This window comes from Phoenix dactylifera, chromosome 10, assembly GCF_051530095.1.
Source record: "Phoenix dactylifera cultivar Ajwa chromosome 10, Ajwa_hap1_PhDact_Kaust_v1.1, whole genome shotgun sequence".
NCBI lineage: Eukaryota > Viridiplantae > Streptophyta > Magnoliopsida > Arecales > Arecaceae > Phoenix > Phoenix dactylifera.
In genome coordinates, this window is record NC_143199.1 from 16,033,116 (window position 1) to 16,055,427 (window position 22,312).

The following is a 22,312-nucleotide window of genomic DNA, read 5'->3' on the forward strand; positions in this document are numbered from 1 at the left end:
GGGAGTTTGTCAACTACTCTTATATTGTTTGTTGTAAGCGGATCACACTAAGATATAGCTCAGCCCACTATTTCAAGTTTTTCTTCCAATAGTTCTGTGTTTCTTGCCCTATTTCCCCTCCCAAGTCTCTCTCCACCTAGCTTGGTATTTGGCAATTTGAGGGACTTAGTATCTTTAACAACTATGACCTCATCAATATTAGGTAAGAAACACATCATTATATTGAATAATTGATGCCTTATTAATTTATGTTTGGCCCCTCAAATTTTGTCTCACCACTTAATTCTACGTGTCTCCTTTATCTATGTGACCTGATTCTCTTCTTATAATTTCTAGAAAGGTGCTCATCCCAAACTCTTGTACAACAGGAGGTTACTTTGTACATTACTGTTACTTCAAAAATTTCCACGGTATGAGATCAATTAACATTCATTGTATAAGATAAGGACTTCAAATCATTGCATTCACATTAAGTTATCTAAGAGATAGCTGGATCCAACACGTTTTGAAAATCAATAACAAAAATTAAGAAAAGAAGTACAATGATTTTGAATTCTCACTTTGCTGGCTATTAGGAAAATAAGGATAATGGATGTTAATCCTTTCAAACTAAATATCAATCGCATGAAACTATGTGATTCACATAATATGAGGAAAGTTTATGATTGACAACGTGAATCAAAGGAAAAGAAAAGATAAAGGTGACAAAATTCAGAGGAATGAGACTTACTTGCCGCAATTGGGCGTTGACCTCCGAAAGAAATCCTTCATCTAGTTGTCCTTCTTGTTCCCTTTTAACTAATTCCTGTAGATAACAAATATTACAAAAAGAGAACATTGAAGGCTGAAATGACTTCAGGACACAAATAAACTACTCAACAGAAAAGCCACGAGAAGAAGAAAAAACTAGAATGTCAATTTCTTTTTAGGTGATAATATCCAAATTAAGGGTATTGATTATTGACTATCTTAAGAAGTCCATATAAATTACCATAAACTTGAGAATTCAATATAGAAGATTTCTTAGAGGTTCCTTGCTAACAAGATTATCTTATGTGGGTTCAAAAAGTGCACTTGTACGAAGGAGTACATGCTTCTCCAATTAAAAGCTGATTAGGCAAAATTCATCATATGACTAATTAGTGGTACATAAGAAATGATATCCAGAGTTAAAGAGTGCAAGAGTGAGTTTCTCAAGCATATTTCCCAAAGTTCTTGCAACTAGCGACCAATTGATTGTAATACAATTCCCAATCTTATCAAATTTCGTTAATTAGATATCCATATAGCATCAATTGAATATGATTTTCTGAAAAAGATAATTTAGCTGGTTAGCCAAATGGCCAAAAACACCAGTGTTATTAGATCCAACATGCCTTTGAAACTGAGTTATAGATGTTTTAACATAAACATAAAAAAGATCCTTATTAATTTGGGGTTGAATGTACATGCATCCACATAGAAAAAATATGGATATATCGCATAAATGTGCATGCATGAATGTATTTTTTTATGTTATGCATCTATACATAGGTACAGAGTCGGCGGAACCGCCCCGAACCGGGTTCCGACCGTACTGAGCTGTCCTGGTGGCGGACCTGGACGGTTCCGACAACGGAAATGGAACCCATTGCCAGAAGAGGAGAAGAAACGAGAGGAAAAGAGAGAGCGAGTGGGGGAGGGAGGGGGAGAGACCGGCAGAGGGTGTCGCAGGCCAGCGCATGGGCAACAGGCGGAGGTCGCGGCTATTCCCCTATTTCTTCAAAATAGGAGTCCAGCCACCAAAAAATTTTATGATTTTTAAGTGAAGTCGGCAAGCTTGCCTCTACCGGCCTCCTCCACCCTCCGCCGGCCTCCTTCCCACTCTCCTCCTTCTCTCTCTCTCTTTTTCTCTCTCGTTCGCCCTCTCCCCCGCCTCCTCTACTGTGTCGGTACAGGCCCAGCACAGCATGACACGGCCCCGTATCGACCCGTGCCACCGGACAATCGGTCTAGTGCCTAGTACCAGCACTGTAGACCATGCATAGGTACATAAACATATTTAGAAGCAAGGTACGCGGTACCGACAATACCGACGTACCGGTGGGCATCGGTACCGGTACGGTGCCGAAGCAAACCGAGCCGAACCGGTACTGTACCGATGGGGCTAAAAACCAAAAAAAATTGGAGCCGGTACGGACTGGTTGGTTTGGATCGGTACCGGTTCGGTACGGGCCGGTACCGAGTCGGTATGGGTCGGTACCGGTCGGTACGGGGCGGTACGCGTCGGTACCGGTCGATACGGGCCGGTACGGTTCGGTACCGAAATATGTAGCTGTACCGTACCGGTAGGGTCCGGTACCGGTATGTACCGGCTGGTACCGGCCCGTACCGACCGGTACGGTAGACCATGTTTAGAAGTTTCCATGAGCATAACATGCGCATAAAAGAGAAAATAATGCCGAAGCTGATATGTAAGGTATTCATAATCAAGGTTCGCAAAAGGTACTGAGGATCATGTTGACCAGTAATCGGTTTGATACCGTACCAATACATACCCTACCAAATCGAGGCATAACAAAAGAAGGGGAGGGAGAGGAGAGGGGGGGAGGGAGAAGGAGATGGAGAGAGAGGGGGAGAGAGAGATTGAGACCTCCGAATCCGGCAGCAAGGATCGAGAAAGAGATGACTCACCTAGTCGAGACGTTGTCGTCATCATCGGATGTGGACGAGATGCTGTCGAGTGGCAGCATCGCAGCATCGGAGGACAAAGGCCAGAGGAGGTGGCGAGAGAGGGGAACAAAGGGGAAGCGGGGGCTTTGCAAGCGCTTCGAGCCATCCGACGGCTACACATTCGGGTGGGGACCACGAACGATAAAGAGGAATCACCTAGCCAGGACATTGTCGTTGTCATCGAACATGGACGGGATGCTTTCGGAAGGCATTGCCGGAGGATAAAGGTCGAAGGAGGAGACAAGAGAGGGAGAGAGAGGGGAGGTAAGGGCTTCGAGGGCATGAGGAGAGACAGAGAGGACTTTAAAAGAGGGATTTATAGCATCTCAATTCTATCAGCCAATCCATGCTGATAACCAATAGGTCTGATTCAATATAGGACGAACCAACCAGTTCGACAAGGTTCGGCGAGCCTTGATTAAGACTAACACACCAAAGGAAGATACGTAGAGGATAACTAGGTTACACAGGATAACTAGGTTACACAAATAGGTGGAATTAAACAAAATATACATTGCAAATTTATTGTGCATGTTCAACATTCTTAAGCCTCTTAGATTAATAAGTACTGCTCACTTGATTGAGGTAAATGAATGTGTTAGTGACATGGTATGCTGAACCGGCCCGTACCAGCCGGTTCAGCCGGTATCGAACCGGTCCGGACACTGACCGGTCCGGTTCCAGCGTGCAAAATGGTTCTGGCCCCAAAGAACCCGGAATCGAGCGGTACAAGCCCGGTACCAGTGCGAACCGGACCTATTCGCAACAGTACGAGCTCGGTCCGGTGCGAACCAGACCGATTCGCACCGGTACCCGTGCGCGGGGCAGCCTACCGCCCGCGCACTCTCTGGCATTTAATGCGGCGGGTGCGCGCTACGCACTTCGCGGAATTTTTTCTCCGAGCGCACTATCGGTTCAATACCGGTTCAAACCGATCTAAACCAAAATCGTACCGATCTGATAGGCGACCGGTACCGGTACAACCTACCTTGGTTAGTGATAAATTTTGATGTTGCAAGATCTTCGGTCAAAATTCAATTAGAACTTTTCAAGGATATCCATCTAGTCTCAAGTAGACTATGCATGCCAAACATAAAATATATGCTTTTCAACATGCAGTTAATTTTATTTTAATATGATCCATTCTAGGAAAATACAGATTTTGCATATTAATGTATCATATATAGCAATATCCAAACCACGGATAGTATTTTTATGGCAAACAACCATGTTATGGATGCTGCCTATCTAGGAAAACTAGTAACCATGGTTTTAAAACCTATGGGATGGGAGTGTCCCAGTTTCTCCATAGAACGGGACGCCCCACTATCCCACCCCATCCTGGCGGCGATCCTGGTCATGCATCCCAGTAGATATCCTCCATCTCTCTCTCCTTCTTCTTTTCTTTCTTTCTTTCTTTTTCTTCTTTCTTTCCTCCTTTCTTTTTTTCTACCTTCCTTTCCTTTCCTTTTTCTTTCTTTTCTTATCCTTTCCTTTATTTTTTTTTCCTTTTTCTTCTTTTTTCTGCTTCCTTCTTTCCTTCATTTCTTTTTTTTCTCCCTTCCTTTATTTATTTTCTTTTCTTCTTCTTCGTTCCTTCCACTTTTTCCTATTCTTCATCTTTTCTTCATTTCTTTCTTTCCTCTTTCTTCTTTTCTCCCCTCATGGATGGGTTTCGAAGTCCCGACATATTTCGGTCCCCTTTTTTCACAGGAATGGGACAGGATTGCTGGGATGCCCCTTGTATTGCTAGGACATAAAACCTTGCTAGTAACTATGTGGTTGCAAAACCACCTAGGAAACTATTGACTCAATAGGTCAACCACATCATTACATTGGTGGCCACCATTGACTATATAATACACTTCCAAGGATAAAAAGGGGTCGTTTGGTTGGCAAGTTTTACTGAAACAAGTTTATATAACATTCAAAACGAATGTTTTACAAAAATGATTGTGTGTTTTTTCTCACAAAATCCGTTTTGCCATAACTGGTAAGTCATAAAACTTTAAAATGTGTTTTATGAAAAACAGTTTCCCCTCTATTTTTCGTAAAATATGTTTTACAGAAATCGTATTTTGTAGTTACCTATTTTATAAAAAATTGATAAACAACAAAAAAACCCCTAAAAGTATTATGTAGGACCACTGTACACATATTGAGCCGCAATACATGCTAGATGATTGATGCATTTCATGCTTTTAAATAACCCCGTTCTCCTAATAACAATATTCCAATTCCTTCCCCAATTGATGGAATATATTTGATGCACCAATGGGCCGCAAGTTCTCAACATCAAGCCCCGATTTAGTTTAGTCTATTAATTTGTTGCATTTTCTCTTTCATTTCTGCTTACTTTTTTTAGTTTTAATAGGTCATAATGACTAGAGGATGAGCCTTAGTGCAACGAAAAGGTTGCTCCATTGTGACCTTGGTTCGAAACACGGAAACAAGCACTCCACATGGAAGGGTAAGGTTGTGTACATCTGATTCTCTCCAAACCCTATAATGGTGGGCGCCTCATGCACTAGGCAGCCCTTCTTACTGGGTCTCAATGAGTCTAAAGCTGAGATTTAGAACATCATAGAGCTGTTTGAATGGTAGATGAGCTAAAGTTAACATGCCACATCAGCTCCCCATTGAGTATTGATGTTACAGTTACTGCAGCACGAAATGTACCATGAATAGTAAGTGGATTTGTTGGAGGCATAGTATGCCGTACCAGCCCGAATCGAGTGATATGGAATGTACCGTACCATACCGGTTCGGTACCGGTATCTGGTATGGGTAGTATACCAACACTCGGTATACCAAAAAAATTTCGTACCGTACCATATCGATACTGTGCTAGTATGGCACCGGTACAGGGCCCGGTACCAAGACAATGACTTTGGTTGGACAGTTATTTAGGAAACTGGAAAAATATATTTTATGGTTTCTATAGAGGGGTTTATGAAATGTATTTTCGCAATTTTTGGAGTTCTAAAAAAAAGAAAAGGATTTTCTTCTCTCGAGAGATTTGTTAATCTTTTTCTTCTTTCCCCTCACTCCTTCATATTTCTCCTCCATATTCTCTATTTTCTTCACTTTTTACTTATTTATTTTTCTCTGATTGACTGCTGGTTCGTTCATTAGCTTGCTTTCTAGATAGCACTAAAAATTCTCTTGAAACCCTACTTTAAGTAAAACCTTCTAAACTCTAAAGGGTCTCTGGACCATATACCATGCAGTCCTAACCTTAGGGCTACATCAGTCTTCCAAAGTGAAATAAGAGCCCTTCCTATTGCATATAGCCGTGTACTCTTCATATGAGTGTATATCTGTAAATCTAAAAATTACTTAAAACATAAATAATGATTCTAACAGAGAAGTAACATAATGGTAAGCCTATAAGTATGAGGTCCCAATTATTTCATATTTTATGAAAGAAAAATAAACTAGAAACATTATTAGTCCAAGTGCAATATGGTGAACGCAATACTATAGATATTGCTCTGATGAATGTGTAATGCCTATGGTTTTTCCATGAGTAAATAGATGATGCATAGATGCATTAAATGAACTAATGAGGAAAAGTCCTCTGTTCAATTCATGAAACATAAATAATGTCAAGTGAGACTCCAGAAGTTCAAACATTGAGGTTTGAACTAGAAGAAAGTCTTCCTTTAAGTATCTGTCTATTGACCAACTAGATTCCAGTTTGTGATTTACATTCTCCATCAAAATAAGAGACTTAGGATCTTTTGGAGGCCATGAAATCTCTTCAACTTCATCCATCACAGGATTTAAGATTCCCTTAAGAACATCGGTTGCAGATTCTATCTTCTCCTGCATTAAAAGAAATAAAAAAGTGACCATTAATTTTCTTCAAAGGAGAAGAAATGATTATTTAAAAATTGAAAGCATCTAAGAATTGTAATAACAGCAAATAGTTCTCTAGCTTTTACAAGTATTAATAATCTGTTAGTTTCCAGTTGAGACAAAATAAGCTACAAAATCAACCATTATGAGAATATGTTTTAGCATACATAGGAGACTTTTCAGAGCTCAGTACTTAAATGTGCTTAAAAACATAATTAATAACATAGTAAAACCATCAACAAGCTTTCTAGGTTCATGGCAGGCCCCTTCTTGTCGCACGTCATCTTGGCTTGGTTGCGGCACCAATTAAATGATTGACAACAAGTTAGGAGGCAATTATGTCATGTTTTCAAACTACATTGTTACTGGTCTACAAATCTGATGTCATCCATGGGACAAGGCCTCTTAAGTATGGTTGTCGGAGAGTTTTCAAGAAGACTTGGAGAAACTGTCAGTTTCAAAAGTGATAAAAGCTATATAGCAAGGGCTTCTCTTTATTTTATTACTACTTTCCTAGAGGCAGTAAAGAATATTTCTCACAGGTGGACACAAATATTTAAAAAATGCAAGTTGGTGCACTATGATATTATTGAAAAAGCCATATAAGTCATGTAGAAATAAAAGTAACAGGTTGAAGAAACAGAAAAGCAAATAGATTGGAGCATGGTCTGCTGAATTGGGCCAAACCACCTAGTTAACCCTATACTGAACCGAACCGGCACAGTTTGGCGCTTTTTTTTGGAAATAGCTTGAACCGTTCCATGGTTCACACCGGTCCGAACCAGTTCCGTATCTCAAAAGGCTTGAAAATGAAAATGGTCTACTGAACCAAGGTGAACCGCCCAGCTCACCCCATACCGAACCAGTACCATACCGAACCAGTAGCCAACCAGCATGGGTTCTGGTACCGGTTCGGCTAACCTTGATTGGAGTATACATACAAAGAGAAGCTTAAATTAAGTCCTTGTTTCTTTAAAAAATAGAGAAAGCAAAAGAATTAAGTCAAACAACGGACATTCATATTGATAAATAAGCATATGTCCAAGAAGCTAGGAAGTGGCCAGTGCATCCTTTATAGGAAATAGTGGATAACTGTTTGCATGACCATATAAAGTGTACAAAATATTCACTTTAATACGCCATTTTTCTATGGATGGCAATAGCTCGATACATGCATGTCAAATTCAAACACTTTTTCTTCAACCGACACAGCATCAAATCCTTCACGAGCCTCTGTGAGAGCTTTAGGAGCATTTGCAAGAAAATGGCTCCCCTTTCTACTGCAGAACTAAATCATCAAATCTGCCAAAGCATTAATTGAATTCAGCCACTTCCTGTTAGCCGCTGCCCATAATTTCAAAAATTTCAACTAGAACATAGGGCTATTAATCAAGTATGGGAATAGTTGTTCCCTATTAAGTCATGGTATGCTGTACCATACCGAACCGGACGATACCGAGCGTACCGTACTATACTGGTTTGGTACCGGTACCGATACCGATGGCATACCGACACTCGGTACGTTAGGCGTACCGCATACTGTACCTTACCGACACTATGCTAGTATGGCACCGGTACGAGGTCTAGTACCAGAACGGCGAACTTGCTATTAACTATAATTGGAAGATTGTTGAAACAGAAGGTAATAAATAAATCTTCCAATAATTGCAATGTTGGTTGCAGACAAACTAGATTTCTTAGAAATTAGGCTGATATTTCTGCTGAGATAGGTCTAGCCTCATTTAACAACCCACAAAAGCTGGCACAGTTTTCTAAACAATTAAATATTCTGATTTTCCTAGCTGGCTGGCAGTTTCAATTTAGATTTTCCAGCTGCTTAAATAATCATCTAAGACAATCTTCCCTTTAAGCCTTAAGTTGTTTTCTGACCTATTTTGTATTTTAGTTTGGTCTACGGCAGCTTGGAAATCAATGACCTCTTGGTTTTGAGTTATCTGCTACAGTACAATTCCTAACAATATTGTTCTGTTCATCCTGTTCCACAACTATCAATGTTCTTAGACCTCTATAGTGTCACTTTATGCAGGCTTCTTGCTCCTATACCAGTTTCTGATCATTAATTATAATATATTGTCATCTGATTTTAAGTTTGTTCTGGTAAATATATTTACTGATCATGCACCTATTTCAGTCTTTGTTGATCTACATGCTTCAGTGAATTCACTCTCAGCTCCACAACGAGTCTAGTTTGCATGTAATTTTTGCTAACTGCTTTCTTTTCTACAGATAAACATGAGACTTAGAATTCATACAACAATAAAGTTAATAAAGATGATTATGAAAAAAAAAATCACTACCGTGAAACCATAATGGCTTATCTTTATAGACAGGGCAACGTATGTTGAACCGGTACCGGTAGGCATACCGGTCGCCTACTAGACCGGTTCGGACTGGTACCGACCGGTTTGCATAACACAGCGCGCGCGGGCGCGCTTCCCACAGCGTGCCGCAAACTGGAAAAAAAGCACCGAAAACACACCGGTTCCTAGCTATACCGGAGGTTCCATCTAGTACGCATCTAATACCAGCCGGTTATGGCTCGGTACCGCTGGGTTCCAGTCCTTATGGGGCCTGGAACCATTTTTTAATGTCAAAATGGACCGGTCAGAGACCAGACCGGTTCGGTACGGGCTGAACCGGCCGATACGGACCGGTTCAACATTCCTTGAGACAAGGTATCAAGCTCCCATCTGAACTTCAAGTTATCACGCAACCTACCATTGTGAAGTGATAATACAACTTATTGATAAAGATATCCCTAGAATTTTCAATTGAATTTCCTTACATTGGTTTTATGAACCAGGCGGTCAACTATGCTCATTAGAGTAACGGCCAATTCTTCATAGTCCTTCTGTACAGCAGAAACTGAAATTCTATGTTAGAAAACAACTAAGGTTAAACAAGGTAAAGAAAATGATAATAAAGTTATAAGTTCATAAATCTTAGAAAAAACAAATTAACCAAGTAAAAACCATGCTTTATCATCATCTGATTTGCATGTGTCAGTTCTAGCAGCAAGCCGGATCCAGAAATTCTCATTGAATGCCAAAACATTTTCAACAACAAGCTTTTCAAGCTGTTTAAAGAAAAACCAAAAGAATCAATTAGTAGTCTAGACTTGATAAAGTTGGCACTAGTATTTCTCTATGGTACATAAGAGTGAAACTTCTGTTCTAGCTTATATTTAACCAATGAAGGAAACAAAAGAAGATAAAAGCAATTAAATAGACCCAAGAGCTCATATATTATGCTGTCAAGGACTCCTTCATGTGTGTGCATAGAAGATATAAAGCATGGTTCACCAAATAGTTTGTCAAAATAATTTAAATCTTGTGATACCAAAATAAGAGAATATTGAACTAATTAGAAATGTTGTAAGTGCTAACAAGAGAAATGATAACACAATCCACTCAGATAATGCAAATTCCAAGGGATCTGTTAACCAGAAAGATTAGGAGTGGCCTATTCAGTCTGGCATCCCATATTCAACAACTCAAAGAAAAGAATAGATCAAACTGCTGTTATGATCCAGCAATTCTTATCTTCTACTTTAAGAAAAAATAGGCATTTAAGGAACATCAGGGAATCTTCCCAGGAAAGGAGTTTTTGGTTATAGCCTATCATTGAGGACAAATTTGACTAGTGTTGTCAGGTTAGCAAGTAAATAGTAGCATCCAACTAAAACTGATTCTCAAGTTTGCTAACCTGAAGACTAAAACTTTATAAAAATTATTTATCTTACTTCTCCAGAACTCGAATCTCTCAGCATATCAATTAGCCGGTCTACTTCCACAGTCGTCTTGAAAGATTTCTCAGCATCTTGATCAACTGCATAGATTAAAGTCCTCCTGTTCAATAAATCCAAAAATATCATGTTACTGTCAATAGCTCCAACCATCTCAAATCAAGCTAGATAAATTCTGACTGAAACATGGCAGAAATGGTTCGAATCATTATCACATATGCATTGAGTCATTTACGTTTTCATAATTTCCAAGACAATAAGAAGTTATTAGCTTACGTTCTGTAACAGTGACATATTCCAGATTTAAAATAGAACTGTAGTCCAGCTAAGTTTTAAATTTATGATCATACCATCATATGCCTTTTCATTTTGTAGAAATTTTTTTTCTGAAATTATGATCAAGGAACTGGCCAAGTTAATTTTGCCAATCAAACTTAGCAAGAAGCAAAAAAAGCAAGCAAAGTACATGCTAGAGAGATTCATCAATCAGCTGCCCATATTGGAGAGAAACGAAAGGAAGCTACATGACATTCAAAAACAAACACGAACTCAAGAACAGATCTTCCCTGGTCATTTCTCTATATTAACATGGATTTATCAATTCATATTAAAAATCACGCTAAATTTTTAATACTTCTAAGCAAGGTGCCAGCTATACTTGCCCGTACTGACTAGTCAATCCCAGTCGGCACCGTACCAGTAGGTACCTACAATCTGTACCAACTATACCAGTTGCGTAAAGGTTGCCTTTATTCTTAATGATTTTCACAATCTTAGTCCATCCCATCCTTATTGGTACCATAGAAGTTCCGGGAGAAAACCAATATGGGTCTTGGTACCAATATACAAAACCCTTCTAGTTTCTTAGACCTTCTATGCTATTGAACACATCACGTGAATTTCAGAACTTGCTTAGACTTGTTAGTCATGCAATGTTCACCAAACCTTGTGTCTAATATTTCAGCATAACATGTATATAGCTGACTGTTTCCTGAAAGCCAAAATCTAATGATTAAAGGATTGTAGGCATGCCATATCAATCAGGTCAATCAAAGGTATATCATCAATCAATTGAGATATGTTCTGTGCATTTGGGGAAAGGACTTAAAACTTCCAGTGAAGTTAATGAAAAAAGAAAAGACAGAAAAAATGTAATAACTCTTAGACAATGAGATAAACAGAGGAATTGAATATAAAGAAAATACTCTTTTGGGTACCAATAATGGTATGCTGAACCAGCCCGTACCGGCTGGTTCAGCCCGTACCGGACCAACCCGGTCCCTGACCGGTCCGGTTCAAGCGTGGGCCAGAACCGAGCAGTACAAGCCCGGTACCGGTGCGAACCAGACCGGTTCGCACCAGTACCCGCCCTCGGGGCAGCGCTATTGTCAATTTTCTCCATCCACATTGGATAAATGGATAAGGGTCATGGACAAAGAATCCAAGGGATGCTCATCATCGTCAATCTTCTACATCCACATTGGATAAATGGATAAGGGTCATGGATGAAGAATCCAGGGGATGCTCATTATTGCAGTATGGTAGTCATAGTGAGTTAGAAGTCCGAAAGGGAGATATTGTTCTTTTTCCACCCTTTTTTGCCCACTTTTGGAACTACTAGAGAATCATTCAAGTTGCTTGGAACCGCGTAATGTCGTATCATCCTCTAACTTCTTGGTTGCAATAACTCCCTTAATCAAGGTTAGCCAAACTAGTATTGGGACTCGTGTCAGTCGGCTGCCGATTCAGTACGATACCATTTCGATATGGGGTGAACTGGGCGGTTCACCCCCAGTTCAACAAACCAATTTCAAGCCTTTAAAGAGGAGGGGACCGAACCGGTTCGCACCGGTTCCCCTCCGAACCGCTCGGTTCAAAGCGGTTCATAATGTGTTCCGAAAAACAGAGCCGAACCGACCCAATTCCACACCGGTACAGTTTGATACGGGGTGAACCGGACGATTCGGCCTGGTTCGGCATATATTTCCCTTGATCAATAATGATTAGGATCAAGTAATCCTTAACTGATATCATTTTGCCCCATCATAAGACTTGTGGCCCTAATCTACTTTCAAGGTAAACACTGGCCATAACAAAAATAACTGAGTAGAGCTGCCAAAACTCGCACATATTGTATCTAATGATACATATCTATCAGTTATTACCATGTAAATTGAGAGTTCTATAGTGTCTTAAGTAGATCACACCCTACAATTCCATGTTCCACTAGACTACCTCCTTTTATCTCCCTCCTGAAGTGTTTGACTATGAGCATTTTGTTAAACATCTAGTCTTGGAATGTGGCAACTGCAGTATACATAACTTGGGTACTCTCATAGTGACAAAGGGTATGAGTCTTACAATACTCAAAACTCCTAATATGCTTCATCTCGCATCCTCGAGGGTTCAAGTGCTACAATCTTCAGCTCCCAAAACTTTTGAATGTTCATGTAAGATTATCTGAATTGCTCTAATGTACTGTTATCTAGGCAGACAAGTATAAGGAAATACTAAGTTATTCATGAGCAAGCCAAACATGTCCTGCTACCATTTCCTATTATTTCTTCCCGTCATATTCCTATAGCAAGTGAAAGAGTTTTATGGGTACATCAAGGTCATATTGAAATCTTGAAATAATAGCTCTTTCATCAACCCACTTCTCAACCAAATTTAAGCAAGAAAATCCTAAAGATCTTAACATTCCTATTTTTTAAATGGTGAGTAACATAACCATGAGACTAGCCCCAACTATCTAGGGTTTGGTTCATGAATCCTCATTCACCAAACATTCCTATTATTCAATTTAAATGAATATTTTTCAAGAAACCAACGTTCGCAATATTGGCACGTATCATCACGTACCGAGCATGCCGTACGCTATGATATCGAATAGATGCTTGGTATGAGGGGCATATCGAGTGTCGGTATGCTAAACCTATGCCTTTATTGTGCATACCAACATTGTACCATTACGGGGTCCAATATCGAGAATGCGAATGTTGGAAAAAACAAGTGAAAGTAAATTCACTTACACTTGCATCATGTTTATCTTCTACATATCATTAAATTACTTTTTGATATTGTTAGTGTTATCAACGAAGCTTTCCCTATAATGGCTAGTGGAAAGCTATGCTAGAAAGCTCAAAAGCTTTTCAACAAAATGACACATGAGAAAGTAAATATGCCCTTGAAGAAAAAAGCATGTTATAGAGTGCAAACCAAGAAAGGTTAAACCATGCCGAACCGGTGGGTTTGAGGTATACCAAATTGGACGAGCTAGGGACTGGCACGGTTCATCCATTTGATTCGAGATGGGGCCTAGTTTCACTTAAATCCCCCACCCTGGCTTGCTTAAATATCGTATTCTCTCGATGGTTCGCCCCCGACCCTCAACCCCTGCTTGTTTGATTCCCATGCCCCTTGCTCGAGTGATGTTCAAGAGGCTCCCAAGTCCCACCTCACTGGTCACCAACACCACCCCCCCTACCCCCATTCACTTTGATGGTCGGAGTGTATCCCCCCACCGGTAAGTCCCTCCTCGCTCTCCCTCTCCCTCTCCCTCCCTCCTTCCCTCTCTCTCTCTCTCGTGGTTGGGTTAGAGTTAAGGTTTCCCTCGCTCTCCCCTCTCTCCCTTCCTCTCTCTCCCCCCCTCTCCTTTTCGCCCTCTCCATCTCCCCCTCCCTCTTCGGCTCTTTCTATGTTGTCCAAAACAGACTTGAACAGCACAGTACTGGTACCATACTGTACCGTCGGGCAACCAGTACCAACACAGCCGACTTTGGTGCAGACAGATATAAATTTTCATGCATCAATTTAGTGGTATGCAGCATTTGTTAGAGAACATGAAAAAAATGTAGTAGAGTATATAAGAACTAATAGTCAAGTAAAGGCTTATTTTCCTCTAGGTGATTCAATTGTTGTTGTGAAACCTGAGTTGTGGCCCGAGCCCAAGTCCACAGGGCCCACCCTAAGGCAGTGCCCTATTGATAACTCAGACAGAGAACAGGGTGGGAGAGGGGAGAGGGGTGGAGAAAATCCCCTATTCTCCTCCTTCCATGTCGAGCTTCCACTACCGCTCACCCTCCCTTCTTCTCTTCTTCTTTCAACCCTCCACCCTCCGTTTTCGCTGCACCACCGGCTCGGACACCTTCTGGCACCCCCTTACCGATCCACCGCCACCTCCTCCTTCGCCATCTCCCTCTCGCGCTCTCTCTCACACACACACCTTTCTCTCACCCTTCCCCATCCCTCACATGCCTACACTCTCTCTCTTCCATGCTCTCCCTCTCTTCTTCCTCTTCTTCTTCCTCTTCTTCTTCTTCTCTTCCTCTCCCTTCCGGATTCTCCCTCTTTTATCAAAGCCAAAAAGAAAAGAAAAGAAAGAAGAAAGAGAAACGAGAAGGAAAGGATTCCTCATCTCCCTCTCCCTCTCTTTCTCTATCTCTCTCTCTCTTTCCACCGAGATGTTGGGGTGTGTGTGGGTGTGTTAGAGGGTAAAAGGGATTTTCTCTCTTGGTCCCTCTCTTTCTCTCTCTTTGAGCTAGCCCTAGAGGAGTCTTATTGTGCCAACTCTCACCTGCCACCCTATAACAGGATACAGGAAAAGGTTAGTAGCCCAAATCCTCTATTATGAAGATAATTAGTGTAGAAACTAAGATTTTAGAATTTTTGAAAATTTTTGAAAAAATTCTGAAATTTTTTGAGATTTTTAGAAACTAATTCTAAAATATTATCATGCCACTAATTTGATACATGAATGTGATTTTAGATTACTAGGTCCAGACGAACCTCAAAGAGGTGCTTAGATTGTCGGGTGGTTGACATCTTCTAGATAAGAAACATCTCCACTTTATATTAATTAATCATTAATAATTAAAAATTACCTTGTCTTTAAAAGGTACAAATTCTTATGGTAAATTCAAATTTAATTGTGTATGAAATCTCAATAAATATGGTTAATTAATTAGTGATTGCAAATCTGCTATTAAATTGTATGATGATACCTATTATGATTGGATCAGGCATGTAAAATCATGAACGTTGCATATTTGATGGTACGCTTCAAGCCAATTTCATAAAAAGAAAAAAAAAATTAACTTATGTATCCTTGACTCTGAGCATGATAACGTGTGGAATTGGACTTGATTATCTGCCCTACCATGGGGGTAAGCGTGGCGACCCCACCATGGGGGTAAATATGCGTGACTCTGCCACAGGAGATATATGTTGTGACCCCGCCATGGGGGTAAGCATGTCGTGACCTAAGTTGCAAGGGTTAAGTGCAGCTACGTGATCATTAATCTAATTGAGAACCCAGACCATCGAGGTTAAATGTGGCGACCCCACCACGGGAGTAAGCGTGGCATGACCTATGTTGCAGGTGCTAAATATGGCTGTAGTCATTGACTATAGAGCAGAAATTGTAAATTGGGTACCTAGGTATAAGCATGTCTATAGATTGATGTATCAATATATGAATACGCGCATAGTACAATCTTGAGACTTGGATAATTTTACTCCGATTTCAGCGATCCATTCATTCCATGTATAATATTGAAAAGATGAAATATACCATGTTAGTATGTGAATATTGTCAAAATTGATTGTCATCAAGTGATCTATACAGATGTATCATGTTTATATGATTTAATTAAGTTGAATTGTATAAATTAGTTTGATTTAATCCTTTAAAATAGATTTGTTACTTACTGAGCCGTGAAGATCATAGTCTTCACATACATTTTTCAGATCCTAGGATCAAATTTTGGGGTAGCAAGTATCAGCATTTTGGGGCATGTATATAGAGACAAGGCCGACTTGTAGCTAGTAGATATAGTTCCTTGAATCAGTCTGTATATTAATGTGTTGTATGTAGATTATGTATCAATGGGATAATACTAAAAGTTTGAGATATAAGTATAATAGTTAGTTATTTCTAATAAACACCAATATATAGTATGGAATATATTATTTTCCTAATTATATTGGATTGATTGACAGGTAGAATGCCTTACATGCTTATCGGGTTATTCCCTGTGAGTATGCGGCGGTTGTTCACGCCCTCGAATTGTAATTATGGGGTCGGAGGCGTGACAGAGTGGTATCAGAGTAGTTAGGTTTAATTTATAGAAATTTATTTAGGTCCTAGGAGATGACCTACGTAGAGTGTAGGAGGGGTAGTCCCTAGATGCTAGAATATAAGTCCTATCTATTATATTATAAGTGGTTAATAACTTTAAATATTAGCTTATTAGAATCATTATAAAGAACTTTTAGTTGTTGGTTCAGTGTTGATTACAGATGGCACCCAGTCGTGTTAAGAAGGTTACCCACATTGTTGATGACTCTCATATGGAGGAACTTCAAATCAACGGGCTGACAGCATAGGTCAGCAAGATGGTGCTGTGACCTCTACCGAAAATATCCAAACTGATCAAAAACAACAACCTACAATGCTCCAGTTTATGGATATCATAGTTGGAATAATGCAACAGTAGTTGCAATTTCAACAGCAGATGCAACAACAATTTTTGCAGCAGCAACAGCAACTGTTCCAACAAAAGGATTCACAATTTGCTTGTGTTGAGGCCCATCTTGTGAGGTGGGGAGGTATTTCGGACTTTAAGAAGGAGGCTCCACCAGCTGGTCGAGGTACTATTGAACCCTTAGAGATGGAGAAAGCCTTGGCGATAATAAAATGCTCGAAAGAAGATAAAATAGCCTATGCCTTGCAAGAAGAAGCCTCTTATTGGTGAAGGATGGTAAAAACTAAACATGCCTCTAAGATGGAGCTCTTCACTTGGGAGAAATTTTGTAAAAAATTTTACGAAAGATATTTTCTTGCTAGTGTTAGAGATCAGATTGAATAAGAATTCATCGCTCTGAAATAGAAGAATATGACTGTAGCTCAATATGAAGCTAAATTTAATGAACTTGCTAAGTTTGCCTCTATGCTGGTAGAGGATGAGCAGACTGGAGCATGCAAGTTCCAAATGGGCTTAAGAGTGAAGTTAGGAAAGGCGTGGCACCTCTCCAATTGACTACCTATGGAGAAGTTGTAAATACAGCTTTGATAATAGAAAGAGAAAATGAGTAAAAACAGAGAAAGGGAAGGTCAGAGAAGGAGGTTTAGGCCAGCAATGAGATAGAGAAGGCAAAGTTCAACCTGGCATTCAAAGAAATCAATCAAGTAGGAGATCGTTAGATAACCGCAGGGGAGTTTAGGTCGTTGTTCCAAGTGTGGAACGAATCATTTACATAGGAATTGTCCATTGATCACCGGCAAGGAATGCGGAACCATCCCGAATCGGACGGTTCCGCCCGTTCCGAGCCGTACCGGTGGCTTACTAGTACAGTTCCAGCTTTGAAAATAGTTCGCTGCCAGAACTAGAGAAGAAGAGAAAGAGAGAGCGAGCGGAGAGGGAGGGAGGAGAGGCTACGGACGTCTGCAGAGGGCCGCAGGGAGCTAGCGGAGGCCGAGGCCGCGGCCGCGTCCTCGTTTCTTTCGAAATTAAAAAATTTCGAGAGTTTTAAGTGAAGTCGGCAAGCGATTTGCGGACTTCACTTAAAAATCTTCAAATTTTTTTCCGCACCTGCGTCTTCTGTTTCAAAAGAAATAGGGGATGCGGCCGCACCCTCGGCCTTCGCCGCGCCCTCATGGCCTCCGTGCCCTCCTGCGGCCTCCGCCGGCCCCCCGCGACCCTCTGCAGGCGTCCGCGGCCTCTCCTTCTCCCTCCCTGCCCCGCTCGCTCTCTCTTTCTTCTCTTCGTCTCTGACTCTGACTGGTTTTCTCTCTCGATATGGGCCCAGCATGGCCTGTACCGACTCGTGCCGCCGGACAACCGGTACGGTCTGGGTACCGGCACAATAGACCTTGATCACCGGGGCTTACTTTAGATGTGGACAAAAGGGTTATAAAGTAGCAGCTTGTCCAATAACAGTTGAGAGCTAGACTGCTTCGGCACCTTCTATATTCCGATCAGCGCAAGTACAAGTGAGCAAAACCCCTTCTACTGGACAGAGTAGAGTAGAAAGCCAAAGACCTTGGACTCAGGGACGAGTGTATGCCATTTACCCAACAAGATGCTCAAGCCTCTAATACAGTGGTGGCAGGTACCATACCAGTACTCAATACTTATGCATATGCTTTGTTTGATCCTGGTGTCACTCATTCTTTCGTATCCACTACATTTGTTGAAAACATGATATGTTGTGTGATCCTTTAGAAACTGCATTATATGTTAAAATCCCAGTTGAAGATGTATTAGTCACTAATTATGTTTGCAAGTTCTGTGTTGTTAGAGTAGGAGATAAAGAGCTAGTGGCAGATATGATAGTGTTAGAAATGAGGGACTTTGATATTATATGGGAATGGATTAGCTAGTTGCCTACCATGCCTCAGTTGACTACCATAAGAAGATTGTTAACTTCCACATTCCGGACCAGCTGGAGTTAGTTTTGTGAGAAGTACAGGAACTGCCCTTCCACTAATAGTATCAGCCTTACAAGCCAGAAGAATGTTAAAGAAGGATTGTAAAGGGTATCCAGCTAATGTGAGGGATATGCAACAGGATGCACAAAAATCAGAAAATATCCCTAAGGCTCGTTTGGTTCGCGGGAAAAGAGGGGGGAAAAGTGTGGTCAACGAGAAAGTAATGAGATACCTCTTGTTTGGTTGGAGTTTTCAAAGGCGAGAGATAGAAAAGTTGTATTCCCATAGGAATATGATTCCCACATGAGAAACATGGAAAAGTTACTTTCCCATGAGGCAGAAATCACTCCATTTTTATTTTTTCCCAAAAAGACCCTTCAGCATTAAAGAAGCATTAAAGAGGCATTAAAGACCTAATTTTTATTAAGGATAAAATAGAAATTATACATAACTTTCCCAAGAAAGTGGATGGTCAACCAAACATAAACACTTTGGAAATTTGTCACTTTCCCATGGTCAACCAAACATGCCAAAAGTACTTTCCTAGGCATCCTCTTCCTAGGAATCTGCTTCCCAGGAATCATATTCCTAGGAGGAAAAATGCTTCCCGCGAACCAAACGAGCCCCTATTGTACGTGAGTTCCCTAATGTTTTTTTTCCAAGGGACTTGTTAGGATTACCACCAGATAGGGAGATTGCATTCTCCATTAACTTAGTACCAAGTACAGGGCTAATCTTTAAAGCACCGTACCGAAAGGCTCCTGCAAAGTTGAAGGTTTTATTAGACAAGGTTTTATTAGACCCTATGATGGTACACTTAAAGCTAGTTTCATAAAAGAAAAGAAATGTTTAAAATTATGTATAGATATCTATGCATCACTTGATTCTGAGCATGACTACATGTGGAATCGGACTTGAATATGTGCCCCGCCATGGGGATAAATATGGGGACCCCACCATGGGGGTAAACATGGTGTGACCCTACCACAAAGGATATATGTGGTGACCCTGCCACAAGGGTAAGCGAGGCTTGAACCTTAGCCGTAGGGGCTAAGTGCAACATCGTGATCACTCTTCTGATTGAGAACCCAGACCACAGGGGTTAAATATAATGACCCCGCCATGGGGTAAACATGACATGACCTATGCTGTGGGGGCTAAATGCAGCCATAGTCATTGACTGTATTGTAGAAAATGTAAATTGGGTACCCAGGCATAAACATGTGTATAGATTGATTATCAGTATATGAATACGCGCATAGTATAATCTTGAGACTTGAATAATTTTACTCTAATTTTAGTGATCCATTCATTCTATGTATAATATTGAAAAGATGAAATGTATCATGTTAGTATGTAAATATTATCAAAACTGATGGTCAGAAAGTTACCTGTATAGATGTATCATGTTTACATGATTTAATTAAGTTGCATTGTATGATTTAGCTTGATTTAATTTTATAAAGTGGATTTTTTTCTTACTAGGCCGTGAAGCTCATAATCTTCACATACATTTTTTAGATCTAGGGATGAAATTTTAGGGTGGCGAGAATCGGCATTTTAGGGCATGTATATGGAGGCAAGGCCGACTTGTAGCTAGTACATATAGTTCCTTGGATCAGTTTGTATATTAATATGTTGTATGTGGATTATGTATCAATGGGTTAAATACTAAAGTTTTGAGATGCAAGTATAATAGTTAGTTATTTCTGATAAACACTACAATATGAGTATGGAATATATTATTTTCCAAATTATATTGGATTGATTGACAGGTAGAATGCCTTGCATGCTTATACGGTAATTCCCTATGAGTCTGCGGCGGATGTTCACATCCTCAAATTGTAATTTTGGGGTCGGGGGCGTGATAGTAGTTAGCTTGAATTATTTAGTGTACCAAATAGATGTAAAAAGTTGTGAGAGATTATGTGGGAAAATCTCCTAGTTTCGTTGTTAAAAGGGAGGAGAATGAATTATGTTGGGTTCCTTGATCCTGTATAAGTACCCAAGATCTACCAAGCGAATAACCAATGTGGGACTAAACACACACCCGTACGGATCCTGGGTTGTTACACTTTTAAATCAAGAAACTTTCCAATAAAAACCACAGTGTCTATTACAAAAAAATTTTATTACAGCATCTCTTAATTTTATATAAATCAATAAATTCGTAGCTGCTTGAGTGACATATCTTAACTGAGAAATTACAGTTAGAGCCCTACGACTTCAAAACATGCATTGGAAATCAGTTGATAACTTGATATATGCTCAATCATGAAATGCAACATCAAAGACGAGATAAATGAAGAAAATTCATATTTAGAAGAAGCTCTTTAGGATCATTCCAAACCTCCTCTCATAATTCTGAGGAAAGATAAGGGAACATGATTTCCAAATCTCCAATTCTGAATCCCGAAAACTTCCCCACCTCCTGCTCCGTGAGCTCTGCATCATAGCACAGGGAACTAAAATACAAATAACAACAACAACAATAAAATACTCGTTGAAAAGTCAAAAGAAACAAATGAAGACCATTTCTAAATACAGATAAAAACCGGAATCCAATCAAAAGAAAAAAATGGAAATCGGAAGGGAAGCAGTGAGGGAAACATCACTTTAAAGGGTGACCAGAGTTGGTTTAGAGGATTTATGAAAGATTACGAAAATTAACTTCTCCAGCTGGAACCCGAGGTGGTAGAGAAGGAGAGCGGAAAATACCGAAAGATGGGAAGGTGAGCGGAAACGGGCGGCAATCGGAGCCGCAGCGGGTAACGTCGCCATCTGGGAATGGTAACTTAGCAGTTCGTTCTCTCACTCTTTTCAGATTGGCTTTTCTACGGGCGCCACAGGGTGAGATAGGGTGTCTCCGGGGCAAATGCGCGCCACACGCGCCGCTCCTTCCAAGTTTCCAATAACAAATTAAGCCCCGTTATAATAATTTGTCTAAAATATTAATTGTTCAAATCTTTAATATTAAAATTGTAATACCCAGGCCTTTTGGAGGTCCGATACTGAACTGGGATCTAATCCTGACCAGCCCAGACGATTGGATCAGCCAAAATCAGCCCAACGCCCAACTTGGCCCAAGCCAGACAATTGAAAAAAAAGAAGTGGCAACCTCCCAATGGGAGTCATCCTCTTCTTCGACTCCATGCAGGAGTCCGGCACCGAGAGCGCACGACTCCCTCACCTCCGCCCCTATAAATTCCATCCTCCGACTTCTCTTAGATTTTAATGACCTACCCTAAGTCCACAAGGTCGGAAATTGTCGGAGTCCATTTCTCTTCTCTTCTTCTTTCAAAAGATCGTCACTGTGTGAGTCTTGAAACTTCGTTAGGACGAGGTATGAAACCCCAATCCCCTCTGTCTCTCTTAGTCTTCTGCATTCTTCATTGAGTCGTCATCGGCCGGATTTTGTCGGAAACTGCCAAAAAATTGAGTCGAAGCCCCCTCCCCTGTTTTGGAAACTGGCGCCGCTGGGACCTCTGTATCGGTCTTTTGTGACAAGATGTCTGATCTCTAGCTACCAGAGAGCAGACCGA

At 40.5% G+C, this 22,312-nt stretch overlaps 1 protein-coding gene across 24 annotated transcripts in view; it reads right to left on the minus strand.

Moving 5' to 3' along the window:
• LOC113461511 (uncharacterized) overlaps positions 1 to 21,678 on the minus strand; it is a 137,457-nt gene extending 115,779 nt beyond the window's left edge. For 14 of the 24 annotated variants that reach the window (XR_016396625.1, XR_016396624.1, XR_016396623.1 and 11 more), the window contains exons 1-7: positions 21,489 to 21,667; positions 21,121 to 21,215; positions 10,337 to 10,442; positions 9,556 to 9,670; positions 9,380 to 9,459; positions 6,424 to 6,540; positions 731 to 805 (exon numbers count right to left, since the gene is read on the minus strand). Coding sequence is in view for 19 of the 24 variants with exons in the window: in XM_089925759.1 (XP_089781885.1) it covers positions 731 to 805; positions 6,424 to 6,540; positions 9,380 to 9,459; positions 9,556 to 9,670; positions 10,337 to 10,442; positions 21,121 to 21,215; positions 21,489 to 21,551 (651 nt within the window). In the remaining 5 variants the exon portion in view is untranslated. Of the gene's footprint in view, positions 1 to 730; positions 806 to 6,423; positions 6,541 to 9,379; positions 9,460 to 9,555; positions 9,671 to 10,336; positions 10,443 to 21,120; positions 21,236 to 21,488 lie in introns of all 24 variants that reach the window. The other 10 variants (XM_089925752.1, XM_089925751.1, XM_089925754.1 and 7 more) reach the window with 6 other exon arrangements.
• Between the last annotated feature and the right edge of the window lie 634 nt (positions 21,679 to 22,312).